Source organism: Hyperolius riggenbachi, chromosome 1 (assembly GCF_040937935.1).
Source record: "Hyperolius riggenbachi isolate aHypRig1 chromosome 1, aHypRig1.pri, whole genome shotgun sequence".
In the NCBI taxonomy this organism is placed as follows: Eukaryota; Metazoa; Chordata; class Amphibia; order Anura; family Hyperoliidae; genus Hyperolius; species Hyperolius riggenbachi.
This window is the reverse complement of record NC_090646.1, coordinates 379,631,795-379,652,157: the sequence shown is the minus strand read 5'-3', so window position 1 is coordinate 379,652,157 and position 20,363 is coordinate 379,631,795. Positions and strand designations below refer to the sequence as shown.

Genomic DNA, 20,363 nt, shown 5'->3' with positions numbered 1-20,363 from the left:
TCGTGTCAGCGTGCACCTTGCGCGCTGACCGACAAAATTATCCCACAATCGTTACAGCAAGCCCCTTCACCGTGGCAAGGTAACAATCACGAAGGGGAATTGACACATGTAAATGTCTTTTGTTTTGTTGTTGCAGCTGCAGTGCAGCCAGAAAAATTAGGCAGGCATGTACACGCACAAGAAAAATTATTATAGCGGCCGCTGCCAGCAGCGGCCTTAAAAATTCAGGAATCCGCCTGGAGTCCTGGACCCTGTTGGTGGTGGCGAAGAAGGCAGTCAAGCGGCCTGCAGGCAGAGATGCTGTGTGGGGAGCGACTTAGTCTTGGGGCAGGCAGTCAGTCACATGGCGTGCAGGCAGAGATGCTGTGTGTGTGGACTGACTTAGTCTTCGGGTGGGCAGTAGCCCTCCGGGATCAATGCCTCATTCATTTTGCAGTGATTGGTATTACAAATGTGCAGCTGCCTGTCACACACACAGGTAGTCACTGAATGTGCTGGGTTTGGCAGTGGCACAGTAGGAATTACCAAGGCTGTATATGCAACACAAGTGTCTGTGGGACACACACACACACACACAAAATGTAAAATAGATCACAAGAACAACATTAGCTCTCTAAAGAGCTGTTGAGGATGAGGAGTGCTTTTTAGCAATAAGATCAGCAAGAAGGAGCAACCTAACAAGCCTAACACAAGAGCCTAACTAAGCTTTCCCTGTCAGCAGCAAGGTTCTCTACCTTCTCTAATTACTGCAGCCCCACGAGTAAGTGAAATGGCTGACGCTGCCTGTGTTTTATAAGGGAGGGGGGCTCCAGGAGGGAGTGTAGCTTGATTGGCTACCCTGTGCCTGCTGACTGTGATGTAAAGTTGACCCTAATGATGTAGTATAAGGGCGGGTCGAACCGCCATAAAGTTTGCGTTCAATTGCGAACCACCGAAGTTTGTGCAAATAAGTTCGCATGCGAACCGTTCGGGCCATCTCTAGCCAGGAGGTCCCTGTCCACAGCATGTACATAAGAGCAGGTAGTTGCTTCCTGCTAGACATAAAATGCAGCAGTTTCCTGCTGTGGAATAATTGCACCTTGTAACAACCACTTACACAGTGGTGTTGTTACAAATGCTGCAATCAGGTTGCATTACACATTAACCAGATGATGTTTATTCCCAGGAATACTTGTGGCTGAACTGAATGGATTAGCCATTTATGTGGAAGAGCCCTAACAGGTCTGTGAGATGCAAGTCAGTCCATCTGGAATCAAATTTTGTGAAGTTTGAAATAAGGCCAATCAGAATCCACAGGAAGTTGATTTAATTGGTCCATTTCCAAGTTGTACACATTTTGCATGAAATTTGCATGCCAGCCGGGATTATTTCCAACTCATTGATCAGCTTTCTTTATGATCATTTGGCAAACAATGCCACCACAAAAACAGGCAAATAAATTTACCTTCACTTGTGGATTCCATTCTTGAAGCTGTGTTTACGGTGTCTCCAAATAAACAGTATCGTGGCATTTTTGTCCCAACAACTCCAGCTACTACAGGCCCTGAAATGTAAAATTGTGTTATGCCACAAGTGATCTTTTCTCTAAGGATAAAAAAAATAAAAGGAATACAGGTGAACAGTTAGCTTTGGCTTTCTTCCTTATGTCCATAAAACCTCACTTCTTATGGTGCCCATACATGGTACAATTTTTTCATCCAATCTTACCATTTCTATGTAATATAAGGGAACTGCCTAAATTATCATTTGAGTATATTCACTTAAAGGGAACCAGAGAGGATGAACTATACATACCTGGGGCTTCCTCCAGCCCCATACGCACGGATCGCTCCCACGCCGCCGTCCTCCGCTGCCTGGTTCCGCCGCCACCGGGTCCCGTCATTGCCGCGAGTCGGCAAGTCGGCCGGCGGACGCGGCCAATTCTCCGCATCACAGGGTGCTCTCCCCATACAGATACGCATGTGGCTGCTTACTGCGCAGCCACATGCGTACATGTATGGAGGGAGCCCCTGTGATGCGGACAATTGGCCGCGTCCACCGGAAGTGACGGGCCCGGTACCGGCGGATCCAGGAAGCTGAGGACGGCGGCGTGGGAGCAAGTCAGGCTTATGGGGCTGGAAGAAGCCCCAGGTATGTATAAAATCTTTGCCTTTTTTCATCCCTCGTTCCTCTCTGGTTCCCTTTAATTTACCCTATACTACATAGAAATGGTAAGATTGGATGACAAAAAATTGTACCATGTATGGGCACCATTACATATGTGCAATCATGATAGAAAAATCACCAGTACATTTAAGCTGACCACAATAAAAGGCAGAACCAACTGATTTAGACCGGTTTTACGATTTTGTCTTTGCTCAAATGTTGTCAGCGCTCACATTTCCCTATGTTGAGATGCACTGGTAGCAACTGGTATACAGTTATAAAATACCAGAGGATTAATTAGACAGATGTTAGTGTCTGCACACTGATAAAGGAACTATGGGCAGCTTCTACAGTAAGTATAATGTAGGTTATAAGTTATCTTTGCTAATTTAAAATTGTTATACAGACATAACATTATTGTTTAATTTAAAGAGGACATGTAGTGAAAATAACAAATGAATAAAATTGCTTATTTTTTTTACAAAATTCTTTTATAAATTATTTAGTCACCATTTGCCTCTCCCAATTTACATTCTAAAATTTGCCACAGGTGGCGACATCGATAATGCTGTCAGGTGCAGTTTTGCGGAATGTTTGTTTCGAAAAGTTCCAAAGTCAGTACAAATAATACCTGGTCTACCAGAATGCTCTGGAAGGAGAATTCTGTATAGCTAAACAGCCTAGGCTAAGAATCACTGGGAAGACAGGGCTGCATACAAATTTACAGCAATATATAAATATAGGAAGTGTTTCTGATGCTGAAACCAGGACAATTAACATTAAAGTGGGTATCCTAATTAATTTACAACATTCGACTTTATGTCACTACGGTTCCCTTTTTAAAAGTGGTAAAAAATAAACCTGCCCCCACTTTTGTCCTTTGTGATCTGGAATGTTTTCAAATATATTTTGGTTGGTATGAACTGACTTCAGTTTGCAGAATTCTGACAGCTACAAAAGAGTTCTCAGCACCGCAGGTACCAGGGAGTTGCAGGGAACCCATTCCTGCTGCTCTGCAATAAATTAATGTTCTCAGAGCACATGCTACCCTTGCTGTGAGAACATTAATTTACTGATGCATTGCAATGCTCTGTTTGTGTCCCTATGTGAAGGGCTACCCGACAGCTAGAGTAGAGAGTAAAGCTACATACACACGGGGGACAACTGTCCCCCGTTGCATGGAGACAAGAGACCAGGGAGCGACAGCTCCCTGGCAGCGACAGCTGTCCACACGTCTCTCCCAGGGCCGGGCCGAGGCATAGGCTGGAGAGGCTCCAGCCTCAGGGCACAGTGTAGGGGGGGACGCAGAATTCATTCAGCTGTCATTCCTAATTGTGTTTGAAGCAGAAATAAATAAGAAAAGGGGATACATGACAGTGACTGCAAGCCAGATAACTAGATATTTAGGTGTTGGGGAGGTTGTGGACCCTGTGGCTCTTCTTAGTCTAATAGCAATCAGTGTGTGACGGCTGGGGTGGGAGGGATGGAGGGGCGCACTTCGGTGTCCCGGCCTTGGGTGCTGGAGGACCTTGTCCCGGCTCTGGTCTCTCCAGAATCGCAGAGACACAGCGGAAGCTGTCTGTGAAGGGAGCATCCCCCAGCCGGATGCTCCATTCACTCACCTTTGTCTCCTGTCGCTAGTCCGCATACACACGCAGTACGTGTGGCGGACTAGCGACAGTTGCGGCGACAGCTGTTGCCGGCGATTGGCCACGTCAATCACCTGGCGACAGCTCTGACTGGCGATGGTTCATGGCGCGCGCCTCATACACACGGGGGACCTGTCGCCGCAATTTGTTTCGGATCTTTATTCCGTACTCTCTTCTTTTTACTGAAATGGTATATTGGGCGTTATAGGGTCTTTGTTTGATTTTTGGTGTACCTACACAATTGGGTGTTCTGTAGTTCTTAAAGGGATACTGTAGGGGGGTCGGGGGAAAATGAGCTGAACTTACCCAGGGCTTCTAATGGTCCCCCGCAGACATCCTGTGTTGGCGCAGCCACTCACTGATGCTCCGGCCCCGCCTCCAGTTCACTTCTCAAATTTCTGACTTTCAAGTCAGAAAACCACTGCGCCTGCACGCCCGTGTCGTCGCTCCCGCTGATGTCACCAGGAGCATACTGTGCAGACACAGACCATACTGGGCCTGCGCTGTGCGATCTTGATGACATCAGCGGGATCGAGGACACGGCAACGCAGGCGCAGTGGTTTTCAGACTTTAAAGTCAGAAATTCCAGAAGTGAACCGGAGGCGGGGCCGGAGCATCGGTGAGTGGCGGCGCCAACACAGGATGTCTGCGGGGGACCGTTAGAAGCCCTGGGTAAGTTCAACTCATTTTCCCTTGACCCCCCTACAGTATCCCTTTAAAGCACGCCTGAAGCGAAAATAAACTTCTGAGATAATGAATTGTATGTGTAGTACAGCTAAGAAATAGAACATTAGTAACAAAGAAAAAAGTCTCATATTGTTTTCCAGTACAGTTTTCCAATAGAGTTAAAAAAATGTCAGTTGTTATCTAAGCAAAAGAGCTTCTCTTAGCTTTTCGACCCACTATGATGAATCCAGTCCTGTTTTCTGAAGCACTTAAACAGCCAACAAACAGTGAGAGACAGCTTAAGGTCAGGTTTTACTGCAGGAAATTTTAAAGCTTTATTATTTCTGCTTTGTTTCAGAGCCTACAGAGTGTGAAATGAAAACTGCAACTGCGACAGTATGATGCAATGTTATAAAAGCTATATAACTGAAAATCAAAATATGAGACTATTTTCTTTGCTACTAATGTTCTATTCATGGTCCATACTACACATTCAATTAATTATATCATTTTTTTTTCACTTCAGGTTTGCTTTAAGAAAGTATAGACCCTATCCTACTAGTATATGTCACTCAATACGTATGTGTTTGTTAATAAATGCATATGGATACTATGGTATAGATGTTTAGAGTTAAACATTGGCGGACTTTGGCGGACTTTAATCCTGCGTGATGGAATGTTTTTACTGGTTGTTATATGTTGGAATTGCATAATCTGTATGTCTGCTTGCTTATAAATAAAACTTTCATGTAACTGAATTCAGTAAATTTGGTCAGCAAGCCCAACGTACCTGAATGAATTCCAGCTCGGATCCGGAGCTGAGTATTTGGCTTATGAGGAATTTCAAATGTCTTGCACACAGCAACTAGATCTAAAGCCATGCTTGCAATCTCACTGGCGTGGTAAACACCATTCTCTTTAGGTACTCCAGAAACAACCATATCTTAAAAGAAAATAATTTATATCCAAAAAATTATAAATATTACATTCTACTAAATGCTAGTTTTCCGTAGTAACCCTAAATGAAACATGCACGTATAAGTATATGTTATGGCACAGATAAATACAGAATCAGGATATTTGGGCGCATGCTAGCGGCATTTGGGTGCCGCCACAGGAGCCCACTGAATTATCAGCAAGGATGGGAAAATTTGCTACCTGTCGCACCTAATAAATATTGGGAGTTGGGGCCACAGGATGGCAAAATGTCCCCTTCTTGATAACAATTTAGTGAGTCCCTATAGCAGCTCCCAAAAAATAAAAAAAAATTAGTGGAAGGTGAAGGGTTAAAGTTAGTCGTGGGCGGTGGGTGGTTAAGGTTAGCCATGTGGGGAGAGGGTTAAGGTTAGTAGTGGGGGGTGGGTGGTTAAGGTTAGCCATGTGGGGAGAGGGTTAAGGTTAGTAGTGGAGGGTGGGTGGTTAAGGTTAGCCATGTGGGGAGAGGGTTAAGGTTAGCCGTGGAGGGTGAGTGGTTAAGGTTAGTCATGGGAAGGGGTGGTTAAGGTTAGGCATTGGTAGTGGGAGGGTTTAGTGTGAGAATAGGCTTAGGTTTAGCTGTAGTAAAATATCGGTATTTCATACCGACATTTTGCTCTCATTTTTTCTACTTTAATATCAGTAATTTTACCAATATAATATCTGCTTTTCTGGAGGTCCAAATTTCCAGATGCCCTTTTTTGGCGTACACGTCAAATGCACCTGTGATGATTAGGGATGTGGTCAAAACATTTACTGCAGTAAATGTCTTGGCGTTTTTCGCCAGGGAGAGAGGGGAGGTCGGCATGGACGGATTTCAAGCAAGGCCGCATAGGCCATGGCCTAGGGCCCCAGGAACCAAGGGGCAGGCTGCAGGCTGGCACACTCATGCAGTCAACCTGCCAACATGTGAACTACAGCACTTGGGCAAGTGTCTGGAACTCAGGGACTGAAGGGGCAGCAAACATGGGCAGCTTATTGTCTGTGACCTGAGCTGTCACTCATCGCTTTTTGAGTCCAACCACCAGCTCCAACCTATCAGAGCAGAAAGTATCGATTAGGTCCATAAATGGAATAAAAATTATAACCATTTTGATAATTTCAGATACAATCGATCCACAAAATGGACCGATAAAACAACTGACAGTTGGTAGTTTGTAGTCGATTTGCACCATCAACACCGTTCAATCCAATCAATCAGAAGGTCGATCAATCAGTAAAATTGCATTGTTAATAAGCATTTTTAAATACATTGATTACTGGGATCAATAAACGTGTGTGCATGTGGTAGCACGCTAGCTGTTCGTCAGGGGGCGGCTGGTGATAGTGGCGTTGGGCGGTAAAAATCCAGCCCTGGAAGTGGGGTAGGGCGCCAGAAGTTGGGGGTGATGCGTGGTTGGCTTTGCGGGACAAGGCTTCTCAAGTAAATATAACTTTCTTTTACTTGCAGGCTGCAGGATTTTCCTCTTTACTCTGAAGATCTGCTTTAATTCAAAACCCATACCTAACAGCAGACAGTTTTAAAAACTCCAGTCCAAATTTGCTTGACCACTTGTGTCCACCTTTCTTCTCCAACCTTAATAAATTGACCCCACTTAGTGGTCTTGATATCACAAACACCTTCCAGCTTATTCACATTAACCCATGAACACATAAGTGTAAATTACAGTGATCACCAAAAAATAGTAAAATAATTTAACATCTTAGACTTAAGTAATGACTGAACCAATACTTACAGGCATCACCGATTGTCTCTACTTTATAAACATCATAGTTGTCGATGATGTCATCAAAAGTCGTGTAGAGTTTGTTGAGGAAGTCTACCACCTGGTAAGGTGTGCTGGTGCTGGACAAATGAGTGAACCCTACAATGTCACTGAAGAGGTACAACAAATTCATTTTATTTTAAGAAAAGATGGTCTGGAAGCCATAATAAAGGGAATGTTAGAAATGTTCAAGTGAAATGAAATATTGCATAGTAATTCGATTACAGTGGTTGTAAAGTACGATATTAAAGTTGTATATTTGTAACATGAACCAAGTTTCCAGATCTAGTAGCAAATTGGCAAGTCCTAATGTGTATTATGAATTTAATTATTATTACAAAGCATCAAAACAAAATCATCTTGTATTTAAAAAAAATGAAAAAAAAAACTTGCCACTTTAACCACCAGCATCTCATGCAAAGATTATATATATTCCTGATTTTTTTTAAATATTACTTTTAGAAAATCAATTTTTTTGTATGAAATTATTGGAAATGTACACCTCACGCTTGCATTGTACTTGATTTTGTAAAGAACCAAAATAACCATGTGTTGTGTATAGCATAGAAATCAGCTACCAATACACTTAAAGGAAACCTGAGGTGAAAGTGATATGGGAGCTGCCATATTTATTTCCTTCTTGTTTCTTTTTAAAGAGAACCCGAGGTGGTATTTAATTATGTTACTGGGGCACAGAGGCTGGTTGTGCACACTAAGACCAGCCTACGTTGCCCCATGGTGTGCCTCCATGTCCCCCCTGCGCGCCGCTATAGCCCCCGCAGTGCTGGCGACACGCAGCGCGTCGCCAGCACAATGTTTACCTAAGCGCTGTCTGTCAGCGCCGCTCCCCCGCCTCCTCCGTATCGGCGCTACCCGCCCGCGTCACTTCCCTCCTATCAGCGGGAAGGAAGGGACACGGGCGGGTAGCACCGATGCTGTGGTCCTGATCCTCTGCCTAATACTTGCAGATGAGGTGCACTGACTCAAGTCTGTCTGGATTTGCTGCATGCTTGTTTCAGGGTTGTGATTCAGACACTAATGAAGTCAGAAGATCAACAGGACTGCCAGGTAACTGGTATTGTTAAAGTGGACCCTAACCAACCATTTTTTTAATTCAAAATATTTTGTTGCACCACTCTGACACATACAAACATAAATAAACACTCCTTCAAGCCTATGAGCATTTCAGTGCATGCTTTTCACTCTCCTCTTTGCATAACGAGGGTTATACAGGTGGCAGCCATTAGCAATTCCTCCTTTGCTGGACACCATCTACTCCACCAGTTTGCCGGATTATTTCCGAGCAAAATGAAAGGAAGGGAGGAGTTTCTCCAATAAATGTAAAATATTTTATATTTGTCATCATGCAACTGAAAAAAGGCTGCTATTTATTGTAATGATCGCTGCTGCAGCAGCTATTGCTGGAAGTAGTGCTGCAGCTCAGGCAGTTCTGATCTATTTCCATGCAAGCTGTATAGCTTTGTCTGTTTTTCCCTGCTGTCAGCTTGTGACTGATTATCATTCACCTGTGTGGGAATCTGCATGTCTGCTCCCATTGGATGACCTCAGTATAAAGATCTGCTTCCTGCAGGGTTTCCTTGGGTTTTCATAGCTTCAGTGTAAGCCAGTCTTGCTGTCGCTTTAGCCCCCGATCGTGTTTCTTGTTATAAAGATACTTTGCTGGTCTTTGCATCATATATTGGTTCATTGCCAATATATATGCATACCAGCACGTTTATTATTTTCCTTGTATTTGTGTTACGTTAATACATCAGTGTCGCTGATGTATACGTACACGAACTGTTTATATCCTGTGTGCAGTTAGTCAGCTTTCCAGCACGTTTTGGTAGGTTGCGCGTACCGTGACCACCCGTGCTGAGGTAGTCACCCTGCTTCTGGTTCTGTTTGTGGATTGCGTTCATCTCTGCGAAGAGATAACAAATCCTTCTGAATCCTGTCCTGTTACCGTTTGTGGATTGCGTTCATCTCTGCGAAGAGATAACGAATCCTTCTGAATCCTGTTCTGTTACTGTTTGTGGATTGTGTTCATCTCTGCGAAGAGATAACGAATCCTTCTGAATCCTGTTCTGTTACCGTTTGTGGATTGCGTTCATCTCTGCGAAGAGATAGCGAATCCTTCTGAGTCCTGTTCCCTGTGTTACTCCATTCCTAGTCAGCGTTCCTGCTTATGTCATATATCGGTTCATTGCCGATATATACATATGTTAGTCAGACGTTACAAATAGTTTCATTGATAGCTGTAATTGTAATACGCTAGGAAATCATACTTATTGTATATTTATCTGTGTTACGTTCATCTATCTTAATCCTGCTATTTTCTGACTATCCTGTCCTGTCTTTGTGAGGCACGCCATCGCCGCATCGCATTGGCTGCCTCATTCCAGTCTGTCTGGTTTTGGACGCTTGCTGTCGCTAAGTAGCCGCTAGCTAGCAAGCGTTCATTCTGTCTACCTGTCCTGATCTCCTCGGTTCTGATTTGTGCGCTCAGCGCTACTTTGCGCTGAGACGTTATATCGAAAGCATTGTTTGTGGCTGTCAGATCTGCACCAGCTCTGTGCGCCACAATCTCCTATTGGAGTCAGTCCTCCCCTCCACTATACTAGGGATAGCCTGTTTCCTGGTGCTAGTGTGTGTACCTCCTCCACGCCAGCTCATGCGTTGCATGCTGACTGTGGAGAATACACCACCAAGCCTTACATTATGAAAACCCCATTACCAATCCCCATTGTGGGGGGGATTCCCAGAAAGTATGACACTGTTAATTATGGTTCCTGTTCCTTTAAGAAATTTGAAGAACTTAGCTCTGAAACAGAAAATGAGTTTTTCTCTGAATGTGCCAGGTTCCTGGCCAATCCTGATCTCCAAGCGACTCCTGTTTCAACCTGGGCACTCCAACTAAGTTATATTTTGTTTAAAGGGGATCTATTCCAGTGGGCATTTGATGTTCTCAATCATTCCGATTTGAAAGATAGACCGCTGGAATTTCTAGCGTTTGTGATCCATAACTGGTTGCGCATAGATCCATTGCCTTTTCCTCTTAACTATTTGACATTCCTGGACGTGAAACTCACGTCCAGGAAGCCATGTGCGCTCCTGCGCGTCCACGCGGCCGATCGCGCGCGTGCACGCGCGCTCCCGGCCGGCGGTTTGCTAGCCAGTGAATCAGTGAATCGGGCAACGGTGCCCGATCACTGATTCCTCTCCCCCGCAGAAAAAGCGACAGCTTCTCTCGGAAGCTACGCTTTTTCTGCTTCCTATGTCGCTCTAAGCGTACGTGGTACGCTTAGAGTGACGTCACTGTAAACAACTCATGGCTGCCATCTTGTGGCCAAAAAGTAAACTACATCTTAAGGTTAAATAAAAATAAAAATACACATATATTTACAAAAAAAATACAATTTCAATCCCACCCTCCCAAAAATACCCACATAAAATGTTTAATTAAAAAAAAAAAAAAACATTACAATTAAAAAAAAAAAAAAAACACAAATATTTACCTAAGGGTCTAAACTTTTTAAATATCTATGTCAGATTGAAATATTTCTTTTTTTTTTTTATTATAAGCTTGTAAATAGTGATGAATGCAAAACGGAAAAAATGCACTTTTATTTCCAAATAAAATATTGTCGCCATACATTGTGATAGGGACATAATTTAAATGGTGTAATAAACGGGACAAATGGGCATATACAATACGTGGGTTTTAATTATGGAGGCATGTATTATTTTAAAACTATAATTGCCGAAAAGTGAGAAATAATGATTTGTTTCCGTTTTCTTCTTATTCTTCCTTTTAAAATGCATTTACAGTAAAGTGGCTCTTAGTAAAATGTACCCCCCAAAGAAAGCCTAATTGGTGGCGGAAAAAACAAGATATAGATCAGTTCATTGTGATAAGTAGTAATAAAGTTATAGGCTAATGAATGGGAGGTGAACATTGTTCGGATGCATGAAGCGAAAAACGACTGAATGCGAACTGGTTAATGAACTCCTGGCAGCAGGCCAATCAGCTGCTCCGTCAATTGCTTGCAAGAATGAGCAGCAAGCAGAAAGTGTTACTGATAATTTTCCTGCAGCTTTGAATAAATCACCAAAAACCGCAAGGTCAAAGGCAAAACGCAAACGTTCTAAGAAACGTGTCCAATCTGCAGAATCGTTATCCTTAGCGACTGAGACCTATAATGAGATTCTGCCATTAACAGATAATGAAATGCAATTGTCTTTCAGGGGAGTTAAATGGACTTATGAAACTACTAATGAACTTTCCTCCCTGGCTAGGGAAAATAAAGATTTTTGTTTAAAAGAATTATCTGAGTATGATTATGAGGAGATATTACAGAGTATTGAACAAATCAACTTATTTGTAAAGCAAGGAAAGTTTGCATACACTACAGTTCAGCACTTGCTACAGGTATTGGAGATTCTTAGGAATAAGGAATCTGCCAATCACCTGCTAATTAACTCAATATATGTCCCTGCTACAATCATATCTGCAAACCATGATCTGCCTGTTAAGTATGCTTGGAATCCTCCATTTGAGAAAGGAGAGATGGAAGCTCTGGTCAATGAATGGAAGAATGATTCAAGTTCATTTTGTCAATTTTACAGTGTAAAAAGTGAATTGGTATTGAATGCATGCATTAAGTCTGCCTATAACCTAATAAAAACTGGTGTGTGTGAGTATGACTTTGTGGCTCCATTGATTGATGTGTGGGAACTGATTTTGGATGATTTTTTTGTGACTCCGAATTCGCAAATTTGGCGTTCTGACCCGCCTGCTTCAGCACCTTTGGCTGATTCAGCAGGTGATTCGGAGCTCTTTTTGTGTGAAATTGAAGTTCCTGCAATTCCACCCTGTACCATGGATAACTCAGTGTTACTTCCCAGTAAAACAGAAGCCACTGATACTTTCTTAACTTTGCCCTGCACAAATTTCTCAGCAGAGAATCCAGAGGTCCTGCTGACTTCCGAGTCCAGCCTAGCCAGTACTCATGACTCTTTGTTCAGTGAAACAGACACCAGAAAAATCTTGCCTGTCTCTGCAAACACTTCTGCAGAAATTACCTGTGTTAATAAAGTTCAACTCCTGTCTGATCCAGCAGATGCCAATAGATGCACTACATCAGTTTCCGAGTCCCAGCAATCCTGTCTAGAATCCTCAGAACCCCAGCATCTGAATTTTCCAATTTTACAAATGAATGGTGATTCAGATGCGCAAACATTGTGTCTTGATCTTCCTGTTTCTACACCTCGCTCTAGTTTCGTGAATAGCTCAGAGCATCTGCTCTGTGAACCTGAAATCGCAGAATTATTACCTTGTTCAGAAAATGTTCCAATAAATTTGCCCTGTACCATGAATTGTGCAGTAGATCTCTCCAATGAAACTCAGGTCACAGAATCATTATGCTGTCCAGCAGGTGCTTCCATGGTTTTGCCCTGCAATATGGACTGTTCAGTGATCCTGTCCAGTGAAGCTGTGGTCGCAGAGTCTTATGCTTCACCCAGTACTTTGGATACTTTAAACCCTCTAGCAGAGGAGGCTGAAGCACTGCTTACCTCAGTTGGTGTTGCAGTAATATTCACTTGTCTAGCAGCTGTTTTGGAATTACAGTCTGCTCTAATAAAACTTGATGAATTTCTGCCCAGCAAAGCAGAAGCCATTGAAATATTGTCCTCATCAGCAAGTGTGTCAGATACCTTGCCCTGTACACAGTCTGATTTAACCAATGTTGTTGAGTCCCTCTCCAGTGTTGTAACAGCCGAGGAACTCCAGCCCTGTCCTCTGAATGTTTCAGAAGTCTTGCCCTGTAACATGGATAATTCTGATTCTCTGGTCAAAATAATAGAAATCTCAGAATTTCAGTCCGGTCTGATGAGTATCCTGAAAGATTCTGGTTCTCTGGCCGCTGTGGCAGAGGTTCCAGAGTCCCCTTCCTGTCCAGGGAATCCCTCAGTTTTGCCTGGTCCAGTGGGGGCTGCTGCAATACTGACTTGTTCTGCAGCGCCTCATGAGCTCCAATCCAGTGTATTAAATGAGTCTCTGTCCAGTCCAGAGGTAGTTGTGGAGTCCCTATCTGGTTCAGTGCATACATCAGAAGATTTGTCCTGTCTTGTTAGTGCCCCTGAATCTGATTTGTTACTGACTTTGCTGGAATCAGCGACATCTAAGTCTGATCCAGCATTCTCGTGTAAAAATCCAGTAGTTGCGAAGTCTAGTCATGATGATTTTTTTTTGGCCAGTCCTGGTTTTGGTCCTGTCTTGGCTGACCCTGAGGCTCACAGTTCCTTGACATGCCCAGAGGTTTCTCTTGTGCCAGTGTGCCCAGATGTTCTTTGTGTGCCAGAATGCCCAAGTGTGTTTAAGGTGTTAGCGTGCTCTGATGCTTCCTTAGTGGGAACATGTTCTGATGTTGCCAGTCTGCCTGCATGCCCAGAGATGGTTCTGGTCCCTGAAAGCCCTGATATTGATGTTTGTCCTTGTGGCCCTGACTCGGGAATTGCCCTAGGTTCCATAGGGGTTCTTGATAGTTCTCCATGTGAGCCTAAGGGGCATTCTGACCTATGGGGATCTCTTTGGAGCTTCAAGGTGTTCTGGGAGGTCTCTGAGAAAACTTGTCCTGGTGCCTTGGACTGGTTCAACAGTGGGTTTTGTGTTGGTAAAGACAGTACCGGTGGGCATTGCAAAGGCTTTGGCGTTTCTGAACTGTTCCTGGAAGGCGGTGGGTATCGCTCAGGGAGTTTCGGAGGGCTTTCTTCTGGAAATCATGGTTCTGATGGGTGTCACACTGGGGCTTGTAGTACTGATGGGCATGGTTCTGTAGGTTCTGGTTCTGATGGGTCCAGTCTTGTGGGGACTGATTCTGGAATTCGGTCTTGCCGGGCTGTCCCGGTCATCATGAATTATCAGTCAGACTGTTTTGTTGGAAATTTCAGTTTTGAAAAGCGTCTGGAATCCGCTTTTAAAGGCGGGGGTACTGTAATGATCGCTGCTGCAGCAGCTATTGCTGGAAGTAGTGCTGCAGCTCAGGCAGTTCTGATCTATTTCCATGCAAGCTGTATAGCTTTGTCTGTTTTTCCCTGCTGTCAGCTTGTGACTGATTATCATTCACCTGTGTGGGAATCTGCATGTCTGCTCCCATTGGATGACCTCAGTATAAAGATCTGCTTCCTGCAGGGTTTCCTTGGGTTTTCATAGCTTCAGTGTAAGCCAGTCTTGCTGTCGCTTTAGCCCCCGATCGTGTTTCTTGTTATAAAGATACTTTGCTGGTCTTTGCATCATATATTGGTTCATTGCCAATATATATGCATACCAGCACGTTTATTATTTTCCTTGTATTTGTGTTACGTTAATACATCAGTGTCGCTGATGTATACGTACACGAACTGTTTATATCCTGTGTGCAGTTAGTCAGCTTTCCAGCACGTTTTGGTAGGTTGCGCGTACCGTGACCACCCGTGCTGAGGTAGTCACCCTGCTTCTGGTTCTGTTTGTGGATTGCGTTCATCTCTGCGAAGAGATAACGAATCCTTCTGAATTATGTCCTGTTACCGTTTGTGGATTGCGTTCATCTCTGCGAAGAGATAACGAATCCTTCTGAATCCTGTTCTGTTACTGTTTGTGGATTGTGTTCATCTCTGCGAAGAGATAACGAATCCTTCTGAATCCTGTTCTGTTACCGTTTGTGGATTGCGTTCATCTCTGCGAAGAGATAGCGAATCCTTCTGAGTCCTGTTCCCTGTGTTACTCCATTCCTAGTCAGCGTTCCTGCTTATGTCATATATCGGTTCATTGCCGATATATACATATGTTAGTCAGACGTTACAATTAGTTTCATTGATAGCTGTAATTGTAATACGCTAGGAAATCATACTTATTGTATATTTATCTGTGTTACGTTCATCTATCTTAATCCTGCTATTTTCTGACTATCCTGTCCTGTCTTTGTGAGGCACGCCATCGCCGCATCGCATTGGCTGCCTCATTCCAGTCTGTCTGGTTTTGGACGCTTGCTGTCGCTAAGTAGCCGCTAGCTAGCAAGCGTTCATTCTGTCTACCTGTCCTGATCTCCTCGGTTCTGATTTGTGCGCTCAGCGCTACTTTGCGCTGAGACGTTATATCGAAAGCATTGTTTGTGGCTGTCAGATCTGCACCAGCTCTGTGCGCCACAATCTCCTATTGGAGTCAGTCCTCCCCTCCACTATACTAGGGATAGCCTGTTTCCTGGTGCTAGTGTGTGTACCTCCTCCACGCCAGCTCATGCGTTGCATGCTGACTGTGGAGAATACACCACCAAGCCTTACATTTATTATTATAATTTAGAAAATAGATTTTATTTCTGCAATCTTGTACTTTTAGTTTGGGTCCACTTTAAAGTGGAAATAAACATGGCAACCTCCATATCACTGTCACTTTAGGTTCACTTTAAAATCAGTGCCTAATTCATAATATGGACATTAAACAGTTCTAATTATGAAGCAAGTTGAGCTTTTTCACTTGAAACTAAATCAAAACCCTAGTTTTATGGTGGATTATATATGAACTACACTTGAGATAGGATGATTTACTGCAGAAAGTTAAGTTAATATAATTGTGCCCTTAATTGAGGGTAACAGTAAATTCGGGCGCCTGAGGCTAGTGGACAAATCGGGCGCCGCCATTCACTCCTATAATAAATATCGTTTAATGGGCGCCCGATAGGAAAAAAGGGCGCCGGAGAAAACTAACGTTTTAAAAGCGGCGCCCGGAGACTTAATGTTTTATTACTGTTTCTCATGATTACACATTATTTAATGATTTATACATTTTTAAATATTATTTTTAAACGAAAAACAGTACAATATTTTTTTCCAAACATTATTTTTAAACGAAAAACAGTACTTTTTTTTTTTTTTTTTTTTTTACATTGTTTTTAAACGAAAAAACCAACAGGGGGTCTTAGGTTTAGGCACCAACAGGGGGGTCTTAGGTTTAGGCACCAACAGGGGGTCTTAGGTTTAGGCACCAACAGGGGGGTCTTAGGTTTAGGCACCAACAGGGGGGTCTTAGGTTTAGGCACCAACAGGGGGGTCTTAGGTTTAGGCACCAACAGGGGGGTCTTAGGTTTAGGCACTAACAGGGGGGTCTAGGGGTTAGGGGTAGGTACAGGGAGGGTTACTTAGGCACCAACAGGGGGGGTCTTAGGTTTAGGCATCAACAGGGGGGTCTAGGGGTTAGGGGTAGGTACAGGGAGGGTTACTTAGTAATTTTTTTTTTTAAACGTTATTATACGTTTCACTATTTAAACGAAAGATTAACGTTTTTACAATTGCCGATTTAATGCACATTATTTAATGATTTATAACTTTAAAAAACAATAATTTTAAACGAAATACAGTACAATACAATTTTAAACGTTATCCATGCTTATCGTTAAAAACCCGGCGCCCTTTTTTCCCAGCGCCCCTTTTTAACATACGCTTAATTGAGACCCTGAATGCAACCTTTAACAGCCTAATAACATGTTATGTTAACTTTTCAATTAAACTTTCTTTGGTAAATTAGCTCTTACACGAGTAATAGAATTGGGTAATATGTAAACATGTATTTTAGACATAAATCAGTGTTATTTGTCTAGTCACCCAACCTGTATAATGTAGTGAATAGGGCTGGGGGAAGGAGGAGGATGGGTAGTTGTTGTGCTTTTTTAAAATTACATTTTTATTAATAAAAAAACATTGAATTCATTTTCCCGTGCTGCACCCTATGCCCAATCATTGTGATGTCTGGTGATGAATAGGCAAAAACTGTATGTACTGTTACTGTACCACTACGCGAATAAGCATCTTGTTAAACTTGAAATGGCTGTAGTGTCTGTTTGTGCTTTCGCCCCTTTTCCATTAACCTTTTATAATTTGTAGTGTGTGCTTTGCACTTCACTCTTAATGTCATTCATTGCCCCAATAAATTTGACTTGTTTGGACAGTGTTTGGACTCCTCTGGTTCTCTCGATTGAGCCTGGTGTGATTCCTGATACACAGTGGACGTGTGCATGAAAAAGGGGCACAAGGAAATCTGGGTGCCAAATTTAGGCTAGTAGAATATTGGTAAAACTAACTGATATTCTATGTTTCTAAAGTGTAAATTATAATAGTAAAATATCAGGAAATAATACCAATATTTTACTACAACTTAACCTAATGCTACTCTCACACAAAACCCTCCGTTACTGATGCCTAACTTTAACCATCCCCCCCCCCCCCCCCATGCCTAACACTAAAAAATATGCCCCATGTCTAACCTTAACCACCTCCCAATGCCTTAACCTTTAAAACATCCCCCACGCCTAACCTTAACCACCTTCCACACCTAACCCTTAAAAACACCCTTCCATACCTAGCCTAACCTGTCCCCCCCCACACCTAACCTTAATAGTCCCTGTTGCCAATCCACCAATACTATGATATTGTTGGGACGCTGCCACAATCGCCATTATAAATAGTGGCTATAGTGTGAAATTTGTAATTTATTGGGGACCCTAAGTGTGAAATTTGCTATTTATTGGGTGCCCAAATTTCACACTATAGCTGCTATATAGCCGGCATATATGTTGCGGCCAGAACTCGAAGTTTGGCCACTTTGCGTTCTGGCCGGCCACTTCGGGTTCTGGCCGGTCGATGTGCGAACTGGCCGCGGCGGTGCGGCCAATGTTAGAAATGAAATGATTCCAGTAAAGATTAATGTATGTTCTGGCCGTCTCGCTGTGGCCAAATGTTTCAAAAGTGCGTTCATTTAATGAAATAAAGCCGGCGGCTTCAGCTTTCTCTCCTCCTCCCTGCCTCTCTCTCTCTCCTATAGAACACCGGGCAGCCGGCGGGGACACGCGTGTCCCCGAGAGTCATTCGTCGCGCCAGGGCAGCAGAGCGGGGAGGCTGCAGACATTTTTTCTGCCAGCACCCGCTCTGTAGGAATGAACGGAAGGATTCCCTGCTGCAACGAACGATTCTGGAGGGACACACATGTCCCCGCCGGCTGCCAGGAGAGCGAGAGAGAGGCAGGGGGGAGGAGAGAGAGCTTAAGCTGGCGGCTTCATTTGTTACATTGCCGCCGGCTTTAATTCATTAAATGAACGCACTTTTGACACATTTGGCCGCAGCGAGACGGCCAGAACATACATTAATATTTACTGGAATCATTTCATTTCTAACATTGGCCGCACCGCAGAACGCAAAGTGGCCAAACTTCGGGTTCTGACCGTAACATATATATGAAACGGCCGTGTTTCATTTGGGCACAGGGACTGATTAAGTAATTTCTCCCTTTATGCATGTAATTGTTGCCACCCAAATTACGGTGACTTTATTGTAATTCATGCTGCGGGCCAATGCTGAAATTATACAGGGAGCACCGCTATAGTCGTAATTAATATTATGGCCTATGGCAGTGCCCAAATTTGGTGCAGCATGGGCAGGGCCGGTTTAAGCAACAATGGGGCCCCAGGGCAAAATAAACCTGGCCCCCCCCCCCCCCCCCCAACACATACCCGGCCCAGAACAAAAATCGGCATTAGGGGACCTTTTTTGAAGCTGGTATAGTCAGGGTGTGAAGTCCCAATCGGTTGGAGCTCCACATTCTGGCTATCCCAGCCTGCATGGGGGACAAGGGGTTAAAAAGTTTCAGGAGGGGGGACACCACATAATTTTTTTTTTTAATTCCCACACTCTAAACATAAAAAAAAAATTGGGAAAATAGGAAAAAATGCCAGGGATCGTCATACAGCCATATTGCGGCTGTATAGCGATCCCTGGCCAAAGCGCTGCGGCTGCGTATAGACCCCCTGAGAACCCTGTCAGGAAATTTATTGCGCTTTTGTTTGAAGCATGTAAAATTACACTACCGTTAGGTTTGCTACTAAAAGTTACATTTACCGCATTTAAAACTATACTTTTTTCCTTCTAAACTTTAAAATCGATTTTCTCAAAAACTATAAGGTCTTTTTGAAAAATTCCTAATGATCTCCTTAACATATCCTGCAAATTTAGGGTTTCTAGCATTTAAGGTGGATTTGCTATTAACCATTAAAGTCGGCAGGTTTTTAAATGTGTTTTTTTTTCCTTTGAAACTTTAAAATCGATTTTCTCAAAAACTATAAGGCCGATTTGAAAAAAATGTTTTCCTCTTGTAGCCACTGGGGGCCCCTACAAGCTTTGGGGCCCTGGGGCAGCTTCCTCCTTTGCCTTAATGGTAGCGCCGGCCCTGAGCATGGGTGCTGAGCGAGCACTGAAGTTACCTGCTAGTCTCTGGGTGCTTTGTATCTTTCAACTAACACACTTTCAAAGTTAATCTACTAACTTACATATACTATATAAACAATATATCTACCAACACAATCCTACCTGAAAAATACAGTTGCGCTAGAATAACTCTGAGCCTGTGAAGTTTTTCCTTGTCTTAGATCATCTGCAACCTGTTTTGGCAGCATACCTTAGGATACGAAAGAACAGTTTTATTGCAATTTAAACAAATACTGCAATCTACTTAATATTATTTTAAAGTTTAATAAATAATAAAGACTGAATTATTTGTGAGCAGAGGCATTACATTTTACCTGTCTACTGTCATGCCAGCCACACATACCAACGCCCCTCAAGGTAAACCCTCATATTTATTTGGCTAAAAATATGCGTAACCAAAACACTTTTCTGCAAACCCCAGACAAGATTGTTTGTTGTAGAACAGCTAATGTGCCTTTTTGAGTTCACATAGATAATTAGTAAGGCTTTGAGTTATTTAAGCTTTTTTACCCAGTAGGTCATATGTCAGCTGGCTAGTTTATTTAACCTTGCTTTTTTTTATAGCGCCATACCTTTTATGGACAATACATTTGTCTTCAAACATGTATTTTCCAGAAAAAGCTCACAAGGTCTTCTGATTTTAAAGCACACCTGAACAAACTAATTCTGCCCTACCTGGGGCTTCATCCAGCCCTCCATAATCTTTGACACCCCTCAGTTTCTTTTGGGTCCCCTCCATTGTGCTGCTGTCATCCCTCATCAAAAGCTCCAACCTGGCTGGGTCACAGCTATAGTGTATGATCTGTACCATCAACACGCCTCTTCGATTGCACTCCCCAGCGGAAGTACAGGGCAGCCATTGCCGCTAAGC

General features: G+C 43.2%; 2 protein-coding genes across 9 annotated transcripts in view; one reads left to right on the top strand and one right to left on the bottom strand.

Annotated features, from left to right (window-relative positions):
• LOC137516318 (prostaglandin reductase 1-like) overlaps window positions 1-20,363 on the top strand; it is a 496,699-nt gene that overhangs the window by 175,307 nt on the left and 301,029 nt on the right. The window lies entirely within an intron of this gene.
• Window positions 1-20,363, bottom strand: part of LOC137516302 (atrial natriuretic peptide receptor 1-like) — a 101,382-nt gene that overhangs the window by 11,049 nt on the left and 69,970 nt on the right. The window contains exons 8-11 of the mRNA XM_068234350.1: window positions 19,595-19,682; window positions 7,172-7,311; window positions 5,251-5,403; window positions 1,445-1,543 (exon numbers count right to left, since the gene is read on the bottom strand). Of these exons, the coding sequence (XP_068090451.1) occupies window positions 1,445-1,543; window positions 5,251-5,403; window positions 7,172-7,311; window positions 19,595-19,682 (480 nt within the window). The remainder of the gene's footprint in view (window positions 1-1,444; window positions 1,544-5,250; window positions 5,404-7,171; window positions 7,312-19,594; window positions 19,683-20,363) is intronic.